The 23,910-nt window shown below is 40.6% G+C and overlaps 1 protein-coding gene across 3 annotated transcripts; it reads right to left on the bottom strand.

Annotated features, from left to right (window-relative positions):
• Nucleotides 1–2,477: 2,477 nt before the first annotated feature.
• LOC100730653 (hepatitis A virus cellular receptor 2-like) lies at nt 2,478–23,699 on the bottom strand. 3 transcript variants are annotated; one of them, XM_063230703.1, is made up of 7 exons: nt 23,523–23,679; nt 21,692–22,030; nt 20,773–20,858; nt 16,637–16,696; nt 14,818–14,944; nt 8,042–8,078; nt 2,478–5,220 (listed from the first exon to the last, which is right to left on the bottom strand). In XM_063230703.1, the coding sequence occupies exons 1-7, from the start codon at nt 23,614–23,616 to the stop codon at nt 4,986–4,988; spliced, it is 978 nt and encodes a 325-aa protein (XP_063086773.1). In that variant the 5' UTR covers nt 23,617–23,679; the 3' UTR covers nt 2,478–4,985. The 3 variants fall into 3 exon arrangements, with proteins under 3 accessions (XP_063086773.1, XP_063086771.1, XP_063086772.1); XM_063230701.1 differs by lacking the exon at nt 8,042–8,078 and having other exon boundaries at nt 23,523–23,699; XM_063230702.1 differs by lacking the exon at nt 8,042–8,078 and having other exon boundaries at nt 16,637–16,677; nt 20,775–20,858; nt 23,523–23,692.
• Between the last annotated feature and the right edge of the window lie 211 nt (nt 23,700–23,910).

Here is a 23,910-nt window from a genome sequence, read left to right on the forward strand (position 1 = left end):
CTTTCTCTGCTCACTGCATTTAGGGTACCTCTTCAGAGTGGGGAGTATCACAGAGAGTTAAATTAGGTAGGAATGTAGCAGGCAGTCAGACAGAGCTGGGCTTTTGAGGGAATCAGACGATGAGAACACACCCAAACTGTGACTGGTTTGTATCTGAAGAAGACTGAAGTCGCAGTGGCTAGATTACATACCTCTATAAAAGATAAACAGAAATTTGGGATTATTGGTATCACCTTTTGAGATTTCCCATTATCCCCTTAGAGGTAGGTTATCATCTCCCACCAAGACTAAGACTAAGACTGGCAAGGTCAATGATGCCACCCATATCCCCCAGGTACCACTGAGTCAGTATTACCTAAGGGACTATACTTGCATCCTTATTGTTTAGTCATCATTTTGACCCACATCGTACACACCCATTGTGTATCCCCATGTCACTCAAGTATTCCTACTCCCCATTCCTTTTCCACAGTAAACTTCCCTCCTCTGAACCACCATTGTTCCTTAGAATTCATCCTGCAGCAGGGCATGGTGGGGCACACCTGTAATCTTAGCATTTGGGAGGCCTAAGCAGCCAGCTTTGGCTACATAGTGAGTTCAAGGCCAGCCTGCACACATAGTGAGACCCTGCCTCAAAAAATATACAAAAACAAAGCAAATCAGAATTCATTCTTCAACTTCACAGAACACAAACTCAATTTAATATCTAGCATTTCCCTTATTTGGATTAGTGGCTCCTTCTGGCTTCTTCAAGGTGATGGATATCTGTTTAGAATATCAGTCCTTAGGCTGTGGCTGTATTTATTTTGTCTTTTGTCTTGAGATCTGGGCAGCAGGAAGTGTTTGTTTTTCCCCATAGTTGCAAGGTATCTGGTCTTCTGTCCTGGCTGGCTGAGGGTCCAGCACTGTCTGACTGCCTGTAATATTTTATCTAACTCAGCTGCCTATATCATAATCATCATGATGAAAAGGAGTTATCTCACTTGATGACATTTCATTTACTGTTGGATTTTAACTCTTTGAATTTTGAAATAATTTGAAATGAACAGAAAAATTATACAGCTGGTACACCTCTATAATTAACTACTTGTACATCACTGTACATTTGTCAACACTGTGAAATGAGTACGATACTGCCCTCTCTACACTATTTGTTTTGCTTTGTTTTTTGAGATAGGGTCATGCTACATAGTTCAGGCTGGCCTTGAACTCCCAATAAGGCTGACCTAGAATTTGTGGCCATCCTCCTGCCTCAGCCTTCTGAGTGCTGGATGACAGGCATTTGCCACCATGCCTGGCTAAACTATAGTTTTTACTTAGATTCCTACTATTATTTCTTAATGTTTTTAATCTATAAAGTATTATAATTAGTTTATATTAAGATTACAACCATAAAACAAAAATAGCAAAGCCTTAAATTTTATAGAGAGTAAAATATTATAAAACCTGCATCACAGCAGGTAATTGCTAGGATGCCCTTCCATTGCTTTTCAGCAGTGATTTCTTAAACGATATTTAGATTCAGGCACCATTTAAATGCCAAATATGTCAGTGACTTAGTTTATACAATCAGAAATAACATTTAGCTCCTCACAAAATAAATGCTTTTTTAAAAAACTTTAGACAATCATCTAGAACTTCTTAAAGTTTTAAAGAACTTCAAAATGTAGTGTTCTATATGAAACCAATAAAACTAATAACAAAGCTTTATTTTTTGTTAGAGACATAAACTAAAAAGCTAATATATAATTCTCCAGCTTATCCAATACTTACATATTCACACAAACTGGTTAACTTATAAAAAACATAGGATTATTGATCTTATGATTTTGGAAGGGGAGAGCTGAAATTTGTTGTTGTTGTTGTTATTGTTATTACAACTATTTTTTACTACTATTTTATTACTACTATTATTATTAAATCAGGGTCTCCTTATGTAGCTCAGGCTGGCCACTGAATACCGAACTCAGGTTGGCTTTTTGAATTCACAGTATTCTTCCTGCCTCAGCTTCCCAAGTACTGGGATTACACATGTGCTTTGTTTCTTAAAAGTGAGTGCTTTTAGAAAATTACATTGTGATTTAGAAAGATTCAAGGCTTTCCAGTTCCCTATTCCATGACTGACCAGTGATGCTGTCATTCTGTCTGTAGCCTAGCTTGGCCTCAAACTCGCAGCAACCCTCCTGCCTCAGCCTCCTTAGTGCTGAGATTACAGGTGTTCCCCAACATGCCTAGCTATTTTAAATTCTTTAAATAACAATTTCCACGTTTATAGGCTCTTTGTAGGAAGTTCTCCTGCCCCCGTTCTATGCCACCTTCTCCATTCCAAGTGTGTAATGTACAGTGAATCCTATCTTGAAAACCAAGTTCCAGTCTTGACGTAATGCTACAATCTATCACTAGCCTTGACTGACCATGACCTCTCCAAGTCTTCACTTTCTCCTATGGGGTAGAAAAAAGATAAGGAAACACTGATATCATGCTTAAATTTAAATGTTTATTACAAAACGAAATGGAAAAAATAGTGCAAACTCACAGAAACATGCTAAAGGAAGAAAGGGAAGGTCTACCTCAAACTTTTGTCTCCATGCTGGAGCCATGTTATTTTGGGGTGTTTTTGGTTTGGTTTGGTTTCATTTTGTGTTTCTGAGACAGTCATGCTGTAGAGCTCAGGCTGGACTGAACTCACTATGTTGCCCAGCTGGCTTGAAATTTGTAGAGATCCTCTTGCCTCAGCCTCCTGAGTGCGAGGATTATAGGTGTGCATCACTATGCCCATCCATTCCACATTTTTAAAGTAAAAATCCCTCTCTGGTTATATATACAATTCTGTAACTTTTGTCTTTTGATTTAAGATAGCAAGAGCAAGGAGTCTTAACTTTCATTCACTGAGAGGCTGCAGTCTTAAGACACAGTGTGTGGCATGAAGAAGTGGTTAATGAATCTTCACTGAATGGATGAATGGGCATGAACTGCATTCCGCAAAGTCAGGTCAGCTAGACATTCCCCGGAACCAGGGAGGCACCCATGGCCCCAGCACCAAGGATCCCAGGACATGGTAACCACTTAAAAAGTATTTTTCAAATTAGGAAAAAAGTAAAGTAAATAAAACCACTTAGTTCTATTTATTTAATTTTTTCAAGTTTTTGAGATAGGGTGTTGCCAATGACAGTAGTTCAGGCTAGCTGTACAGTCCAGGCTAACCTCAAACTTCTCCTGCCTCAGCCTCCCAAGGGCTGGGATTACAGGTGTATGACACCATGCCCTGCACCACTTAGCTTTTTTGAATTGTACCGTTATTCCCCTATTGTCTCTGTCTTATTTCACCCTTTCACTGTACCACTCATACAGGCAGCTAGAGATCTTGGCCAGGTCCCCAATGGGTGACTATAAAATGGTCTCCCTTACATAGCTTTCTCAAGAAAGCCAGTGCCCTCCCACTTAGGTGCAGCCTACACATCGCAATTCATACACAGACGGCCAGGGAGCTGGAAACAAGCAGGAGGCTCATCCCCAAGGACCAGGGGGCCTCCGGAGAGCAACTCTGGAGCAATGCAGCCCTCTGCTCCAGAGGTGCATGTGCAGGCAGTGACAGGGCCACAGGGCTGATTTATTAAGGAGCTCGCAGAAGGCGGGGAGCAGGCAAAAGAGCCCCAGCCTGCCAGGCACCTCAAGAAGGAAGCGATGTTGGAGACCAAGACCACTGTGGCTGAGTAAGAGTGGAAGTGGGCACTTGTGAAGAGTTGGGCTCTTCTTGAGCTCTTCCATGGAAACGTCTTGTGGGGAAGGTAACTTGCTTACTTAAGTCTTCATTCTGAAGCGAATTAGTCTATTTCTGCTGTGTGGGAGAACCAGGCCAGCACTGGAGGATGAGCAAAAAGCACACAAACCTAGTTCCGTCATCTTGAGACTTACACATAGGGACCGCTATCTTCCTTCTAGGGAATGATGTTGACAGTACAGAGATCTGGGGGCCTCTGCCCGCTTTCCATCAGAAAAATGTATACCCAGTGACTGGTTGAGTCTTTTGTGAAAAACACTGCTTTGACACAAAACGAAGGAAAAAACATAAAAAGAGGAAGAGAACATAAAAAGAACAAGAGGGGGAGGGGAGAAGAGAGGAGTTACTTCCCCATGAAGACAACACAAGTTAGCCCAAACACAAGGGACACTTCCCTGTCCCCAGGAGCTCTGTCCACACCACAGACTGAACATGCTTCTTAATGGAGGTGGGAAAGAGCTACACAGAGGTGCTCACACTGGGAGACAGCATTCAAATAGGCAAGAGCTTTGAGACTCAGAAGGGAGTTTAAGATCACAGAGTACTAATGTGGTCCTGCTTAACTCTTTAAGGATCAGAGACCTTATGAAAATCACTGGTCCCTTTAGGATTTTTATACCCTCCCCCCAGAAAAGCATGCATAGATCTCGACACACAAATTTCCTTATTTCCAGCTGTATAGATGCAACATGTGCCTGACTTCTCTGGAGGTCCAGAGACCTCATATCAAGAATTCCTCGTCCAATACTGGGCATATGCCTTTGTTACCAACACTCAGGAAGACTGAGGCAGAAATATCATGAGTTTGAGCCCAGCCTGGGCAATTTAGTGAATTAGCAACAATCTGTCTCAAAATAAAATTTTCTAAAATGGGTTTAAGAGCAGGACCTTAGGTTCAAACCCTGGTGAAACAAAGGCTTCTTAATCTGTATAAAAGCATTTTTGAGCTCTAAGGTACACAGTTAGAAGTCTCTGGGTTGGGCAGCCATGGAGGCTGGAAAACAGAAGTTATCCTATGCCTACATTCAGCATGGGTCACCGCTGAATCCCCATGTGAGCTTGTTATCTTCTGAAAACAGAGATATCCTTTTAGGAGGCTGTGGGGAGAACCTGCAAAACCAGTCACGTATCTGTTTTGAAGAGGACAGTACCAAGGTGAACAGTGATGGGACTGAAACCAACAGCATGGAAGAGCCAGAGGTCATCACTCTGGCTGCCTGCTGCTGACAGAGCAGGAGTGGTCACTGGAATCCTCCACTTCGTAGACGTTTTCCTCCATGGTGTAGACATCCTCCATGGTGTAAACGTTCTCTGTGCTGTAGACATTCTCCGTGGTGTAGACATTCTCCTCAATGGTGTAGATGTTCTCCTGTGAGTGAATCCCTTCTGCCCCTGCGTTTGTGAGTCCCGAGGGAAGACGGCTGGCCAGAGTGATGAGGCTGTGAAAACAAAATGCCGAGGCTGACTTAGGCATTTCCCAATGACACACCTGTGGAATAGGCTAGAAGAACAGGTTTATCTGAACAGGCTGCAAGCAAAGGCAGAGCATGATCCTCAGTGGGATACCAATGGGGGGGGTGATAATTTGGCAAAGAGCTAAGAAAATTGGAGCTAATATCAATTTTCTTAGGTGTAAAAAGTGCATTTTTTTCTCAGAAAACACAGGCTGAAGCGTTGAGTTGAAGTGTCAGGATTCTGTAACTTCCTTACAAATGGTTCAGAAAAAACCGTGGTCCATATAGAGAAACAGATAAAGCCAGGATGCCATTCCCAGTGAGGAGCTTAGGTGAAGGGGTCTACTGGCTCTCGTACTGTTGTGGTTCTGCTCATGTCACTGCAGTTCTTTCACGGCCTTCAACAATTTCACAAAGGAAAAGAAAAAGAAACGAATGTTATAGATTTAATCAGGCTTGAGTTTGAATATTGTCTTACTGTATCCTGTGGCTTGGGTAAATTGTGTTGTTTTCTATTTTCATTCAAGAAATGTTTAGTGTGTTACACATGATTTTACATACCTGCAGATAACAGCAGTGAACAGAACACAAAAATCCCACCTGTACTGTATATTAGTAAACTTTGTATCTCAGCATCCTCATCTATAAAATGGGAATCATTAGAGCCCTGCCTCACAGAGCTACTGTGAGAAATATTCATTCATTCATTTAATTGTATTGGTTGCTCCCAGGCTGATGGCACATGCCTGTAATTGCAGCTACTTGAGAGGCTGAGGCAGTAAGATCAAAAGTTGGAGCCCAGCCTAGGCAACCTAATGGGAGCCTGTCTGGAAACCAAAAAAAACAAAAGTCTGAATACAGCTGGGGCTATTGCTGTGGTAGAGCACTTGCCTATCAGGTGTAAGCCCTAGGGATCAGATTCTCTCTCTCTCTCTCTCTCTCTCTCTCTCTCTCTCTCTCTCTCTCTCTCTCGACATATGTATATATAAATATAGATTTATATATATTATTAGTAGGTGTCTGGGACTATGCTGGGGATACTGTTGTCAGTTCCTAATTGCATAGAGTTAACAATTTACAGACAGAAATGAATATAAACTACATAATTTTACAAATAACAGATTAATGAGTGCCTATCAGCGTTACCTGTCAATAGCATCATATTTTCATGTTTTAAGTCTAATGAAGAATATTGATCCTACAATTCAATATTTTATCTGACCTCACTTTATTACTGCACATTATTTTGTGTTTGTAATATGACATTTGTTTGTTTGAGACAGGGTTTTGCTATGCAGTGCAGGCTGGACTTAAACTCATTACGTAGCCCAGGATGACCTTTAATTTATGACAATGCTCCTGCCTCAGCCTCCAGAGTGCTGGAATCATAGGCATGTGCCACCATAGCAAGCTAATATACCATATTTTACTTATCTAAAATGATTTATATAGTAGGATTCAGTAGCATTTTTTTCCAAAATATATTTCATTCCCCTGTATCAAAGGTCAGAAAAATTTAAAATATAGTGATTCTATAACTCTGCTTATTTGAAAGGCATGTATATGTAGAGTCAGGCATGGACATCAAGACAAAGACCTATAACAGACCTGGGTTTCTCAGCCCTGGTTCCATGTTACAGTCACCTCCAGAGTGAGCCTCTGTACTGCATCTCATTATCCCAGCTGCTCAGAAAGCTGAGGCAAGAGGATACAAGTTGAAAGCTTCCTGGGCAACTTAGCAAGACTCTGTCTCCAAACAAAATTAAAATGCTGGAGATGTAGCTTAGTGGCAAAGCACTTGCCTAGCACATGTGAAGCCCCCAGGTCAATCCCCAGCATCACACAAATACACACACACACACACACACACACACACACACACATACACACACACACACACACACACACACGAATGGTGTAGATGTTCTCCTGTGAGCAAATCCTGGAGAGTTTTTAATAAACTATTTGCTCAGATTGCAACCCAAGATTCTGATTCAGTTGCTCTGGAGTTAATCCTTCATATTGCACATAAGTGGTCAGATGATCCTAATATTCAATTAGAGATAAAACTGATGGATTTTGGCTATAAGAACTCTGAAAATAAATTCTGGTTTTCTTGTTAACGTTGGTAAGCCAGTGTCCAGCCCAGACCCTGGAAAATGGACATTTGCTTCCCTAAAAGTAATACTATAGTGATAAAAAATGTTTATCATTAATGGGGAATGGGGATATAAATTCTATAACTTAAGAACTCAAGAAGCAACATGCTGAATTTTCATTTCAGAATTAAGCTGTCACAGCTCAAATCTAGAATATCCCCTTCTAACATGTGTTAGAGGTGAGGCTTTTGGAAGGATCATGAGAAAGCCAGAGCTGAGTTATGTCTTAGGATGCAAAAGAAGAATCCCTAGTGTGTGATGTTTCCTGGTGCACGATATGAGCAGCTCTCCTCCACCAGAGTCTTCTACCACCTGCTTCCTGCCTTGGAGCCAGGAGACCACTTGTGAAAATTGAAAACATAAGTTAGACCTCTCTCCCTTTAAGTTGCAGTGGAGGGTCGCAGCAAGGATCAAAGTGACTAAGACATAGGCGCCTCTTTTAAATGATGAACATTTGAGAGTTTTTAGTGATACAAAGAGCCCACTGTTGCACATGTGCCATCAGTTCGCCACCACTGGCTTAGGGCATAAAAGAAGTGTGAGTTTAGCTCCCAAACCCCAGGTCAGAGTTTCCCTGAGCAAACATCAAAGCCTGATTAGAACCCAGGCCTCCAACATACCCTTCTCCCCAATCCTGTAATTCTCACCTTGCATTCTGTGAGTTCTTTTTCCTGTGAAAGTACCCTACGTAAAAGGAGAAAAATGTTACTCAAAGTAGTTTTACAGATAAACAAGAACTAAAATAGGCTCACTAAAACAAAATGGTTTTTGTCTGTTTTAGGAAAATATGGTCTTAAAATGAATTAAAGGAAACTCTCAATGTGCATGTAAGAACTTTCTTATATGTACTCTGCATATAAGAAACTAAGATGCATTGTTCTTACTATGGGACACATTTCCTGTGGCTGACAGCTTGCCACCTGGGGACACAAAGATGAACTATAAGACCTGATTTCAGCCATCCCATGAGCCAAGCTCCACCATAGGGATCAGTAAGCCAGCTGGTGCACAGGATGGGAAACCAGAAGAGAATCCCCATCCCAAGCCACTGGCTGATTCAGAGCAACTCAGGGTGCAATGACAGCAACTGAGCTGAAAGGAAAGCTCCATGGTTGTATTGTTTGATTGACTTGGTGGGCGGGGCACCTATTTGGAGGAAGGCAGTGTGTGTTGTGGTAACCGTGGGGGATGGGATTTCCTTCTCTCTTGTTTTTGAAATCCAATGTGTTGTTCAATTTGTTTTCTTTTAAACTTGTATCTGGTTACCTGAGTAACTATTTTGAAGATAACAAGATGCAGTATAAAGCCATTGTTAAATTCCAATCATCCTGTTTTGAAAACCTCCATAGCTATTGTTTTGGTTTTTGTTCTTTGTCATTTTGCTTTTGTTGTTTTCCAGGTCTGTTTCCTTCTTGATTTTTCCATTTTTTTCTTTTTTCTCATTAAAATAAAAAACAGACCTAACTTTATGATACTTACATTTTAATGAGGGAGATATTTATAAAAGAAAAGAAAAAAGTGCTGGACAAGGTGGTGCATTCTTGTAATCTGAGCACTGGAGAGGCTAAGAGGTAGAGGTTGGAGACCAATATGGGCAGTTTAACAAAATAAAATATGTCTCCAGTGCTACAAAACTGGGGAGAGTGAGAGTGAGAGAGAGGGAGGTCTGTTTTCATAAACATTATTTAGTAAGTAAACTGTAACATGTTTTATCTCAGGGGCTTAGTACATTCCTTGACTAGGCTGGTGATAGACATTTGTAGGCAGGTATATGGTAGCTATATTTCATATTCAAGCAGGAATACAGCATTACAAATGCAAAGATTCTTGGTTTTCCTTCAAGGAAGTCGAATGTAACAAGGATGACCAACAGCCAAGGAAAATTATCATAGACAGCAATAACAATATAGCAGATCTGCAGGCAACTAGATTTTGAATAACACAGAAAAGAATGTTTTCATGCTGTTTTTATTTTTTCTTTTTATGGAAATGGAAATCTTTACCTTTACCCCTTCCTTGCCTTAGCTCACACATCTTCTCTTACGCACAGGACTGAGATTGCTTTATAAATGTAAATCACTGGCCATAGCTTTTGAATTATAAAATTATTCCAGAGATATCTTTTAAAAATCAGCACTCATTGGCAGCACAACTCAGTGACACATAATGAGTCATAAAAATTGCTTACTTATGAGATGTATTCAATTTGTTCAGTGAACAGTCTGTCACTTCAGGGGAGAACGATAACTGTGTTAAGGTCGGCAGAGAAAGTGGATGCATTCAGAGCTAAACTGAACTCTTAAGAGTGTCTTGTGAATGTCAGAATTTTTGACACTTTGCAAGAGATTGATTCAGGAGCTTCTTTCCACCAGCTGCTGTATGTTCACTTATCTCAGCTTTCAAAGGAGTTTAAGTATTACTTCCCAAATACAAAATAGCTCAAATTTAAGAAATAATAGATATGGGACCCATGTGTGAATTAGGTCAGGTCACTTGACTTTGAATACTCTAGAAGAGGTTCACTTGCTTGACTTTGCAACTGACAGTGTCCTTAAAAATATGTTTGACCCTGGCATAGTGGCTCACACCTGTAGTCCCAGCACTGGGGAGGCTGAGGCAGAGGAATCACTGTGAGTTCAAGGCAGTCTGGGCTACATAAGTGAGTTCAAGGCCATCTTGTGTTACATAGTGAGAACTCGAATTAAAAAAAAAAAAAGAAAACCAACCCAAAAACCAAATAAAGTAACAAATCTATGCTGGAGATTAACTTCAGTTCTCCGTACATTGTAGATTAAATTGAAATTGGAATATCCTGAGATTATCACAAAACATTGAAAATCCTGCCCTTATTTCTAGAGTAGGGTTTTCTACAGTGACAGCAACCAAAGTAAAACAGTGGGGCAGACTGGAGATGAGCAACACACAGCTGTCACATTATGCATTTCCACATTACAGGACTACCTTGGGGCAGAAAATCAAGCTCAGAGCTCCAACCTTCTGTGCATTACAGTGAGTGGTATAATTACCTCACCATGTATTATCAGATAATAATAATAGAAATGAAGCATTCAATAAATTATTGAATGATCCCAAACCAACCTTGAGGTCCCCCAACCATGAAAAAATTGTCCTCCATGAAACTGGTCCATGAAAATGAGGACCACTGTGCTACAGGACTTCTCAGCCATAATGAAGAGTTTGGATTTTATACTAACACCTGAAGGAAACTGAAGGACAGAAATACGATCTGACTTAAGTCTTAATTACACTTAAGACTGTTAAATGGAGTGCAGGTTAGAAACAGGAATAAAGAAATTAGACAAATATAATGAAGGGATTTGAGATTTATTTTATTTGTCTTGAGACAAGGATGGGTTGTATAGTTCAGGTTGCCCTTGACCTCACCATGTAACCCAGGCTGGCCTCAAACTTACAGTGATCCTCCTGTCTTAGACTCCGGAAAGCTGAAGTTACATGCCTAGCTTACACATTCTTGGCTAGATTTTAGATAGCTGTTAGACAAAGGTTACAGGAATTAAAGTCAGACTCTGAATTAAAAGGAAGGAAAGAGAAGTTGCATAAATGACTTCCGCATTTCTTACTTGGGCTGCCAGGTAGACAGTGGTGAAATTATGAAGACATGAGGGAAAGGTTGGGCTGTGGGAAGGTGGAATGTGGCAGTGGGAGCTTCGTTTTCAACTTGTTAAATGTGTTAGACTTAAAAGCAAACCTGCCACCTGGAAAGTCAGACAAATATCATCAATACTTAAAGTGCTGGAGAACTAAATTAAAGATGACATTAAAGCCCATGAAAGCATCTGCCACAATTTAAAGAGTTAAGAGCCAAGGAATCTCAACATCTAAAGGTCAGGCAAAAAAGGAAACAGCCACATAGCTGAAAAGGGGTCGCCAGTCAAGTAGGACAATGGTGTTTCAGAAGCCAAGACTTCCTAGGATGGGGAAGCAAGGGTTCAGGAAGTAGTAGAAGAAAGATCAGCTGCAGAGAAGACAACCTCAGAGAGAGTTAGCCTAACACAGGGCCTCGGTGAGTCTGACCAAAACTATTCAAATGGTGATGGTGTTTCAAGAATAAAAGCAAGGTGATGGACAGTCACAGTGCAGAGAGGATGAGCAGGAACAATGGCTGGAAAGGAGAGTGAGAAATGGGAGCCCCTGGAGAGGAACCTGTGGATTAATGAAAACAGCCACAATGCAAAAGAAGAGGAAGATGGTTCAGATGAAAGGATTGAAGGGGGTTGAGCCCTTGCCAAAGCCAAGAGGCTCTTCTGTGTCATCAGTCAGGAGAGGGAGAAAGAAGGTTTGAGTACCAATGGGATCTGGATGGACATCTCACAGACTGAGTATAAGACAGAATTGTTGGCCATTATTGAAACAGTTTGTGGCTGTGAAGTCAGGAATTAAAATGTGCCATCTTGCTTGGAACCCGTGGATACTTAGGATTCCTGTATATGTGCATGAATAAAATGTCAAATTTTTCCCATTCTTGATTATCCATTAAACTATAATAGTCTCTAACTTTTGAACTCAAAAATGTAGTCAGTTTTATCACTGTCCCTTAATAACCTTTATATCTTACTTTCGTGTGGTCATTTCCCAAACTTTACTTCTATCTCTGGGTAAGCAGGTAAGTATGGATGGGATCATTTCTTACTCTGAACAGTTCACTTAACAATAATGACAGAAAAGATAATGAGCAGGAGAGAGGTGTCTCCTGTTTCAATTCCTATACTCATCAGTTAAGTGTGCAAATGTGGCCAAGGTATTTAAGCTTTCAGCATCCTTGTTCTCCATTAGAATGATATTCCTATCTATCACTTAGGGATATTGTGTGGAGTTAACCTGCTGAAAGTACTGGGAACTTCAGGCAGCAATTGGAATGAGTCACCTACTCTGAGTTCTCCCAGACTGTCGGCTTTACCATTGGTAGTCCTGTATCTTAGGAACCCCCTTCAATCCGGGTAAATGCAGGATGTTTAGGCACACTACATCGTGTCTATATATTAAGCAAGTCCTTTTAGGAAACATATATTTAACTCTAAGGCCTTGACCTTTTCCCTCAAGAAAAAAGAATATACCACAATTATAAAAGGATGTGAGACCTCTAGGGTGTTGCAAATGTTTGGATCTTGCAGGTTTCTGAGAAGATGGCAGAACAGTAAGCATCAGGGTAAATAGCCTCTCTGACAGAAACAGTGCAGGTGCTGGAATACTACATCATGGGGAAGACAAGAAGGAGGAAGGAGACAGGAAGAAAATAAAGTGAGAATTGAAGCTCACAGAGTAAAGTTCTGAAAGAAAACAACTTCCAACCCAGATTGATATACCTTGCAAAACTATCTTTCAAATTTAATGGAGAGCCAGGGATTTAGCTCAGCGGCACAAGCACCTGTCTGGCAAGCACTGGGTCATGAGTTTGATCCCAGTACCAAAAAAAAAAAAAAAAAATTAATGTAGAAACAAGATAATTCCATGACAAAGAACAACTTTCATGACAAAGAAGGAATTCATGACCACCAAACTAACCCTAGAAAGAATACTGAATGAAATTCTAGAAAAAGATTTAAAAAAAAAAAAAAAAAAAGACCATGGTTCCAGGCCCAGCAGCAGAGTAGGATCACAGAGTAGGGCAAACAACGGAATAGAGGGGAAAAGTAAGCAACCAACAGCAGGAAAACAGCATGACAAAAATGAGGCAGAGCGTGTTGGCGATAATGACTAATAAAGATGGTCTCAATTCACCAATAAAAAGAAACATGGGCTGATGGGATCAGGAGACAGGGTCCATCAATATGCTTTCTACAAGAAACACATTTAACCATAAAGGAGGTTCATAGACTAAAAGTCAAAAGAGATAAAAAATGCTCTATATGGCAGGGAATCAGAAAGAAGTGGGGGTATCTTGCCCATCAGATGCAGACTTCATAAGAAAGACATGGCACTGTTATACAATGGAAAAATGCTCAACTCTAAAGAAAGAGAACCTTGAGGCTCTTGTGGGTAAATGGATACCACTTAGATCATGCTCATGAATATTGTGAATACTGTGATCCCTCCCTGGTATAAAAGCTAAAGGAGTTAGTGGGATCCAAAATTCACAATACATCCTGTGAAGGTGAAAGTGGAGGAAGTGTCTAAGAAGGGAAGGCAGTGGCCATTGGTAATCTATTGTCATACTTTGACACCCATATTGTTTTCATTGTTCTTTTTAGTTTGGTTTTCTGTTTCAGTTCATCTAATTTTATTATATTTGATGGCATGCACAGCTATTTCAAAGATAGCAAAATATATTATGGTAGCCATTATTGGTTTCCTATTATATTGTTTTGAAGCCCTGTATTGCTTTCATTGTTTTGTTTTGACTGATATTATTCTATTTTGTTTTGATTGTGTCATGTCTGAGGGTATGACAGCTACTTTGAAGATAACAAGATACGTTATGGTACCCACTGTGTTTTACTGTTATCTTGTTTTGAAGTTCTGCACTGCTTTCATTGTTTTTTATTTTATTGGCTTAATTCTGTACTGTTTTGTTTAATTTTATTATGCCTGATGGTACGGCCAGTTCTTTTGAAGACAACAAGAGGCATTATGGTAGCCATTATTGATTTCCTGGTATTTTGTTTAAAGTCATGTACCATGTTCATTGTTTTGTTTTGTTTGAATCTATTCTATCTCATTTGGTTTTATTCTCTTCCAAATTAAAAAAAGGACAAATGTTTGGATCTTGAATAAAATGGTGGTTTCCCTGTATGACCATCAAATGTGAATAGACTGTCAATATGATATATATATATCATGTCAATTATACTTTAAATAATTAATTACTAAGTAAGTATATTTTAAAGTTTTTTAAATAAAAGAAGCAGTAAAAAATGTATATGCCAAGAGTTGTGAAAAGGAGGAAAATGTGATGACCTTTGTCATGATCCATAGTCACAGCACAGGGTTGTTTTCATGGAATGTGTTTCCTATTAAACCTAGGCATATTTGTAAATTTGAAAAGTGAGGTTTCTTAACTAATGATATGGATGGAGACAGGTACTGGAATCTATGTGCCTAGATTTCAGTGTCAGCTTTGCCATTTGTTGACTCTGAAACCCTGGGAAAGAGTCCTGCTGTCTCTAAGCTTCACATTCCTCTACCATGATATGGGATAGTAATACTACCTGTCCTTTAAGATGGTGATGGCAATAAAACATATGCAGAATGTTCAGTGCCCAGCAGATCTGACACAGGGAATCACTGATTATTGGTTATTATTAGTGTGAGAGTTTATAGGGGCAAATATATATTCAGTTAATAAGCTTTAGGAATGATTATAAAGAGATATTTTTATCTCGGATTGCATTGGTTCCTATAGGGACAGTCCCAGAGGAAGAGACAAAAACATCCAATGACTTACACAGGAGAGTTAAAGCACCAAAAATAAACATGAGGGCCACAACAGCGCTGACTCCGGCTGTGATGTAGACACCGAGTTTGGTGGTGGCTCCAGAGGCTTGGAACTCCTTAACCAGTGTGAACATTTGCTGTGAAAACACAAACAGAATTGAAGCTGTGGATGGCCAGAAAACCAGCAGTGTACACAGCCAGCATAACAGTGTGTGAACTGGACCGACCCTGTCAGCCTCACAGACATGGGCCTGAAACCCTCAATCTTTTCCTTCTAGACAAGACTCAAACCATCATGGACATCGGTTAGCTCCATTTTGGGAGTTAACAAAGATTTAAAATCCTTCCCTTTGTGCTGTGTGTGTAGAATGAGCTCTTGGCACCAGGGCTTCTCCCCACACCTTTCCTTAGAACAGATGTAGCCTGGAGTCTCATTCATTTAATACCCTGTGCTCCTGAGGGTATTGCAGAGTAGTCTACAGTTGAAGTCATTCAGTGAACCCCTGTTCTATTCTTTCCTACTGTCTCTCATTAATTATTTGTATTTTGGAGCTCTCATATTAGAGCAACCATGTGATATTTCACCTTCTTTATTCACCTTATTTCATTCAGTCTTATGCTGTTGTGCTCCATTCATTTTCCCACAAATCACTCAAATGTATTCTTTCTGGCTGAGCAGTACCCCACTCTGCACATAGACCACGTTTTCTTTATCCATTCATCTGTTGATGGGCAGGGAGGCCTGTCTGGTGGCAAAGTCCTGACTATTAATCATGCTTTGCTATGAAAATTGATTTAAGGGCCAGGGTTTTGCATCCAGATTGTCCAGGGTCCAATTTCCCAATCAATGCCAGGAGTTCAGGGACACAGTAGAGTTGTTCGGAAATGATGTCACAGAAAATCTAAAGTTCATAGTACTTGGAGTGATACAGGATATGTGCTCACTTAGTGCAGGTGAATATTGTCATTTTTCTAATTAATATAATTCTTGATACCTGAGTGTTACATAAAAAGCTTTCTAGAATTTCATTCTCTTAAAAAACAATCATAGCAAACACTTTTAAAACCAAAATATCACAGAAGTTAAATTTTCCAATCTGATACACGCTTGCACTTTTCCTGAGCCTGCATTACTCCTGCGGTGATGTAAAGGCTGGATGCTAGGCATCCTTGTGCCTCAGACTTGGCAGGCACATGGAGGTCACTTCCCAGGCTGCCCTGGGTCATCCGATGCTGAGCACCCATCGTGAACACATGAGGAGGAGACATGCACGACAGAGTGCAGACTCCTAAAATAGCTCCTCAAGGAATTTCAGTCATGGCTGCAACCCTGTGGGTTTTCTTTTGCTCTCAGAAATTGAGGGATACTACCTTTGTGGTAAAATGAAGGATACCTCATAATTAAATGTATAGAGTTTGGATTTTAACATCCCTCTTGGTGTCTTGTCATGTATAAGTAGATAAACTGATACAACTTTTCTCATCAGGATCGTAAAGAAAACAAGAGGAGAAAACCCCTAGTGGAAGAAGACCAAGGAGTCTTTGAGTGGGCCCCAGCTGTGCTGGACGTGAGATGTGAGGAGAGGAGCCAGATGCCGATACTGGATTTTGGTTTTGCAACGTGTGCCAGGGCTCTGCACTGATACCCTCCTTGGCTCCCCACCTCGGCCCGTGGCAGAACTGTGGTCATGCACTGCAGCCCGTGAATCTGAAGGCAAGCAAGGTCAGGGCTTTCTCCCCAGGAAAGGGTAGGCATGAAGGAAATCTACCACCACACGTCCTTCCCACTCGGTTGAGCATGATGTTAGGGCACAGAAATGGTTACTTACAGTTTGATTTTTCTCATGGTGCATCCCCGAGGTCTGTGTCTCTGACACACGCACATACACACATGCACACAGAGGAAAATAAACAACAGTTAAGAATTTTTTTAAAGGTCTCAGTCAAGTAAACACTTAACGATGTCTATAATTCTATTTAAAATTAAGTCTCCATACTCTTCACAATAACTGAAAGATCACAAAATTCACTGAATGCTTTAGAATCAACTTTAAGATGACTATTTTTCTCCTAGATAATGAGCCTACTTCCTCTATTTTATGAGATAATTCTTCCAGCAGGATTTACAATAAAACATAGTTTACTTTGTCATTGGTGTCCCCAAGAGTTCTGCAATAATCCAGTAAAATGATAAACTCAGCCCTGATAGTAACCATATTTTGAAAGATAATGAAATAATTTTCTTGAAAAAGGTTAGGATTTATTCAGTAGAGGGAAGATAAAGTATTTGGTTGCCTCCAGAGTAAAACTATGCTATCGGTACAGTTTAGCAGGAACCAGGCATCGTGCTAAACTGTCTTCATGAATGCAGGATCTTATTGATCATTCAGTGCAGCTGTCTTAAAGTGGGAGTTGAGGTCCCCTAGATAGGTGACGAAACTGAGCTTTCAGGACGTGACTTTCCCAAGTTTGCACAGTTCAGTGAGTGACAGAAATGGCCTCCACCTCAGGTCCACATGGCTTTGCACACACACTGTGACTTACACAGCCTGAACACCCTTCCTTTGGGCATTGCTGCCGCTGTGAGGAGGGACGCAGTGCTTGGCCACCACTCAGCAGCCTTCTCTGTGTGCATTTGTTTACTGCTTCGCCTGTGTGTTTAGTTAGCGAGTGTGCAGTGCTCTGCACCGGGTACCGAGGGCAGAGCAGAGAGCAAGATGCACCCAGGCCCTAAGCTCAGGAACTCTGCATTCTAAAACCACTACCATAGACTGCACCCCTCCAGAAACCGAGCAGGCCAACTCATCTCGATGACTGAGTCACACACTTTGAAGCCCCTTAAAGGTCACAGTCGCCGTGTGGAAACCTTAAAGTCTAAATCTTTAAAGGTGTATAAAAGGTTTACTTGATTATAGTTCAATAGACTGTGGTATAAATTTTATAAAGTTGCACTAGATTATTTAAGAAAAAAGTAAAAGAAATTATGTTTCGCATAGCTTTGCTCTTCTTACCTAGAAAGGAATTTAAGTATAAAAATCACAGTAGTGGCCAGGGATTTAGCTCAGAAACTCAAGTGCCTGCCTAGCAAACACAGAGTTATAAGTTCAATCCCCCGTACCAAACCAAACAAAAAATAAAATCACAGTAGTGAAACTTCTAAGTAAACATGAGTCTTAACCACTTGCAAGTTTTCAACTGAAAATTTATCCTGTTTCTGTATAATTATTATTATTGTCAGTCTAAATGGTCAGATGACTTTTTCCGTGTGTGTTTGTGTGTGTGTGTGTGTGTGTATGCATGCACATGTGTGCATGTATGTATGCATATGCCAAGGATTGAACTCGGCATATGCACCCAGGTATGTCGCCAGCCTATTCACTCATTTATTCATGCACTTATTTGTGACATGGTCTTACTAATTTTCTTAGGCTGAGTTCAAACTTAGGATTCTTCTGTTCAGTGTTCCAGAGTGCTGGGTGTACAGGTGTGCTCCTCAAAACCCAACTGAGCCTTTGAAAATGATCAGGAAAATGAGTACTGTTGCATTATCATAGCTTTCTCCACACAGATTTGCTGTCAGTCAAGATGGTGGAATGACCCAATGACATTGCAGTGTATTCTGGAAAATCCCATGTGGCTAGGGTGGAGGCAGCAGTAGGGTGGAACAACATAATCCTAAAAGTATGCAAGTGCATTTATATGCATTTACGATGCAGGAGACATCATGCTTAGTGCTATTCCCACAATTGCATTTAATTCTCATGACAATAGTTAGGTAGGTACTATTATTTCTCCCACTTTTTAGATGAAGAAATTAAGTCTTAGAGAGATACTTTAACCATGATCACGAAGCTTTCACAAAATTGAGAAAGCCATCCTACCTGCTTCAGGAAGAAGAGATAATGCATGTGTTGTGTATTCAGTATGGGTTAAGGAAATTCAACAGTCCTTGGAATTCACTTTTAAAATTTTATATCAATGTATTAAATATAACTACATTCACATTAAAAATAAGCTATATATAACTGCATAAGAGTTGATTTGCCAGATTGGCATATACTATATATTTCAGACAAGTCATCCATTGTGCATTACTTTTACTTGTTAATTTTATTTTCCTTTTTGAAGACGTTAACTTTCGTTTGTTTAACTGTTTTCAAAAACCTTAGAGGTATACCAGTATTCTTTGATATATAAGTTGACCCCACTTTCTTGCTTTAGGAGGAACTAAGTAATAATCAAAAGCTAAAGGGAAGGAGACCTCTGTTCATGATAGAGGCATGAACAAGGGAATGCCCTGTCTTGTGGGGAATGAACTCCCCAGGCACTATCTGCCCACATCTGTGGCATACAGTAGATGCCCACTCAGTGGTGCAATAGGGAAGGGTGCTGAAGCAGTGATGAAACGTCCCCCCAAATCCCTCTGAATCTAAGCTGATAGCTTCTTTATCAGAAAACAGTGGCAGAGTGTAATATCTGGTACGACCTGAACCTCCATGTGGGTGATCATCTGTTCCCACCATGCTTAATTTCTTCAGTAATCACACAGCAAATGTTAGCTACCAATTGCTAGAGAACTAAAACCTTAGAGTGGTGAAGATACTGACTGGAATACCAGCAACTCATATTTGAGTGACATGTATGGACCATGTACCACACTGAGCATTTTCTATACATCTTGTGTTTAATTTTCACAAATTTATGAAAAGGCACCAGACTTGCCCTCACTGGATAGATGAAAACCTGAGGTTCAGGAAGCTGGAGCAACTTAACTGGTTTTGCAAAGCCAGAAAGAACTGGGCTTTGCACCTATGACAGCTATCACTGGAGCACTTGACCATAATCTAATTCTGCTTTATGAACTTACAAAATTAATGACAAAGTTAAGATACAGTGAGCACATACTATGAGCAGAGCCTGGGCTGAGCATTTAGTTATACTTTCTTACTCAAATCTGATAAGGTTAGATTATGACACTGATGACATTGTGACTTGCCTATTTTAGCTCATTTTAGAGAAGGAGGTGCTCTATAGAATGTCACAGAGATACTAGGATTTTGAGGAGAAATTCTATATGATTAACTCCCTGGATTAATGTGATTCCTTCCGTCCTATCTTCTCCTGTGGTGTATGCTGGGCAGGTGCTCCATGAATTCCATGAAGAATCCAGCTATTCCTTCTGAGGCTGGAATCTGAGAAAGCTGATGGGCTGTATTTCACCTAAAAGGAACCTTCTAGCTGTCTAATCCAGCCCATTAGTCCCTGAACATGGACCTGGGCACATTCTTGAGGAAGCCTCAACAATGCAAGTGTTCATCAGAATAGTGAGGACTGTAAGACGAGTTGTCCCACTGGATCAAATTTATTTGATATTTATTAAGGTAAAAGAATAATTTCTTATTGAACTATGAAAGGTCAAAAATTTAAGTAAAATAAAGTCTTATGGTGTCTTTTTAATATAGTGATGGCAAAATTCAACATTTTTTTTTTGTTATTTGGCAAAATGCATGGCTCATCAAAATTTTTTCTGTGGAAGAGGATGGAAATTCTCACTGAGTTGTGAAATTCCAAAGTCTCTAAACATGGTTTAGACAGAAGAGGAAGCTGCATTCCAGAGAAGTGAAAGATCTTGCTCAGGTCCCATACTAGTTTGTGGCTAATCTAGAATCCTAACCCAGGGACTCCATTTGTAGTGTTTAGTAGATCTTCAGGGAAGGTGCCCTGCAGGTAGGCTTAGAAGCTGAGAATGTGTTTCTCTTAATGTATTGTATTTCATAGTTTTCCTAACGCTAAGTTTTTCCCCCAGCACATGTGTGCCTCTCCCCTTCCTCATCTTGAACATCATTTCAGGTACACGGTGGCAACTCTTTCCTCTACCCTTAAACTATGCTATCAACTTTTTTCATCCTCCAAACCTTCTAAATTCAGACACTAACCAATGGATTCCTTCTATGCTCCTTGAGTTACCTGGTCCACGTCCTTCGGTGGTAAGAGTCCTTGGAAGGGTTGGAATCCAGCCTCTCTGTGCAGTCGGAGCGGGAGTGACCTCGACTAATGTCAGAAACCAACATTAAGCATGAGGCTTCCTTGAGAATAAGGAGTTTGTTTCAGGGAATCAAAGGGGCAGCCGGAAAATTATGAAACAATAAATGAGGAGAAATACATCTTCAGTTTCTAAACCTACCTCGGGGCACCTTCCCTGACGATCTACTAAACACTGAAAGTCAATCATTGTTTTTACTGCCAAAATAAAAACAGAACTAACACCTATTCATGTGGCAATATCAAAAGCTTTGCATTAAATATTATCGCATGAACCCTTTCACATCCTGTGGTAGATATTATATTTTACAGTGGAGGTCATAAGGTTTGAATAACTTCCTCATGATCACATAACTGATATGAGGCAGAGTTGGCTTTGAATTCTGCCACATCTGGCAACAAAGTATGTGCTCTGTAACTCTTAAACATTCAAGGACACACACTCTTCCAACACACATACACAGTCCAGCGATTCACAATCCTGGCTGTACTTGGATTAAACTTACTCAAAGGCTAATGCTCAGCTTTGCTTCCAGAAATTCTGATTTCTCTGGTTTGTAGGTAGTGACTGAGCATACTTAGTTGTTGAGATAAAAAAAAAACAAACAAAAAAACACCTCTCCAGATAATTCTAAAAAGCTGCTGGTCTAGGCCTTTCTTCCTATTCTGTGGGTCCTGTCAAGTTTCAAGACATATGGAGGGTATTACACCTCACTGGGCATCATGGATTAGGTCTTCGGGACCCATCCCAGGACTGTAGGGCAGAGGTGAAAAGATCAGTGTGTTTCCTATGACCTACTGGTGAATCTTATGCACAAAGAAGGATTTAAAGGTGTACTCACTTGGCCTGATAACCAACTTTATGTTGAATTTGCCATCATTAAATGGACCTGGGAATTGGACCCGGCAGCAGTAGGTTCCACTGTCATCCAGAGTCACATTTGTTATGGTCAGGGACACATCTCCTTTGTGGAAGTCTCTCTCTAGTGTATATCTTCTGGACGCCATATATGTCACATTCTTTTCATCAGTCCTGAGTATCAAATTCCAACAGTCGAATGCAGGGCAGGCTCCCCTGCCCCAGCACACAGGCACGAAACTCCCAGGGGCAGGCAGGCTGTATGTGCAAGGCAGCTGGGCATTCTGACCCAATGCCACTACAATCTCCTCTTCCAAAGACCCTGGAGAGGAAAAGAGCACAGGACCACAAAGGGAGCACATTTTAGGAAGATGGCAAGAAACATTTTAGAGAATGAGGACAAAGTCACTGCTGTTGTCCTGTCTGAAGGATGAGTGACTATGTCAATGATTCTCAGGTATAAAAGGCATCAAATTGAGCAGGAAGCCCTGCTCACACATGAGTTGTAAGGTTCAGCCTCTGGAGTTTGGGGCTCATCTCACTTGGGTGCAGCCATAACCCTTGTATGTGCAGCAGTTCTCAGAGTTGAGGGTTCTAGCCCCTCACCCTGAAGACCACTGTCCTGGAGAGAACTGTGGAGTAGTCCTGTAATCATCAGAAGAGACAGCTGATGAGAACTAACAGTAAGGAAAGGTCATTGTCAACCAGAACCATTTTACATCCATTATCAAAGGACAGCTGTCCTCACATAAATCTCCCTCTCTCTAGGAAGCATCAGGAAGCTGAGCATGGTGGCACATACCTGTAGTCCCAGCATCCTAGAACCCTAAAAGAATTGCAAATTTGAGCCCAGGCTAGGCAAACAGCAACTTAGTGTTTTGGGGGTTTTGTGTGTGGTTGGTTGGTTGGTTGGTTGGTTGGTTGGTTTTGAGACAAAGTCTTGTTACATTGCTAGCTCAGTGACTTCGAACTCACCATGTGGTCCAGGAAGACCTTGAACTCATGGTATTCTCCTGAGTCAGCCTCCTGAGTGGTGGAATTATAGGCATGTACCACCACACCCAAAAATTTAGTGATTTAGGAAGACCCACTTGCAAAATTTCAAAAAGGCTCAAGATGTAGCTCACTGAGAAAGCCCTGTGTTCACTTCCCAGAATTTATATAGAGACAGAGAGAAAGAGACACATATACATAGACAGAGACAGAGATAAAAGAAAAAAATACACTAGGAAAAAGTGAGTAAAATCCTGAAATGACCAAATAAGAAGTTTCTATTGAGTTCAATCCTCAGTACCAAAAAATAAGAAATAAAAAATAAAATAAAAAAAGAAGCTTCTGTGTCTGAAACCACTCACAGTTTGCTTTGAAGTTTCAGATTAATTCTTTTATACCACACAGACTTTTATATGTCCACACAGACTTACCTGGTAAACTACTCAAACAGTAAAAATGGTGTATGAAAAGTACAACTTCCTCTCCAAATCCTTCCATTTCCCAGCTCCCCTTCCTGGAATAGAGATTCCCTTCTCCCTTACAATGTACACACACACATGGAAGTCTGATGTACGCATTGTTCTGTTCCTTGATGTTTTTCAGTAACATTATAACTTAAGGCATTCTGTGTCAGCACATTCAGTCAAGCACACTGTTTGCATCACGGATATACCACATTCATTTACCCACACCCCGATGATGAACATTGAGGCTGCTTCTAAACTTACGCTATTACAAGCACAAATGTGACCATGTTTGTATTGCTCTCTACATACACCACCATTCTCCAACTGTAAATGTTCCTGCCCACCCACACTTACTTGTAAGCAATGGTAGCAGCAGCAGCAGGACACACTCAAGAGAAAGATGTGAAAACATGGGTTCTTCAGAGGAAGACTCAAAGGATGACTGCATAAGCACAGTTTAGCTCTGCAGCTAAACTGGGTACTTCTCCAACCACCTGCTTAACCACAGTCATATGAGTGGTAGCCACTCCCACTGGGAACCAGCCAGCACAGCACTCTGACTACCAGTGATTTCTCTGTTAGTGCTGCTAAGCCTACACTGACCAGGAAGCCCCAGGCTTTGTCATGCCACAACACATATCCGGTAACCTTCTGATGTTTATGCTATTACATCAACAAAGAGGAAGCAATACTAACTGCAGTAGAAAAAATTATATTAGTCATAGCAAGTAGAGCAAACCCT

Source organism: Cavia porcellus, unplaced genomic scaffold (genome assembly GCF_034190915.1).
Source record: "Cavia porcellus strain 051 isolate PalLab524CR breed Dunkin Hartley unplaced genomic scaffold, mCavPor4.1 scaffold_19, whole genome shotgun sequence".
Taxonomy (NCBI): Eukaryota; Metazoa; Chordata; class Mammalia; order Rodentia; family Caviidae; genus Cavia; species Cavia porcellus.

What these genes read in the sequence shown, in the direction of transcription:
- LOC100730653 (XM_063230701.1), bottom strand. Translation starts at nt 23,616, where the DNA reads ATGCAGTCATCCTTTGAGTCTTCCTCTGAAGAACCCATGTTTTCACAT. An exon ending in AAAGTTGGTTATCAGGCCAA is followed by an intron (nt 20,859 to 21,691) that starts GTGAGTACACCT and finishes TTCTGACATTAG; the next exon opens with TCGAGGTCACTCCCGCTCCG. An exon ending in TGGTGCTTTAACTCTCCTGT is followed by an intron (nt 5,221 to 14,817) that starts GTAAGTCATTGG and finishes TTGTTTTCACAG; the next exon opens with CCTCATCACTCTGGCCAGCC.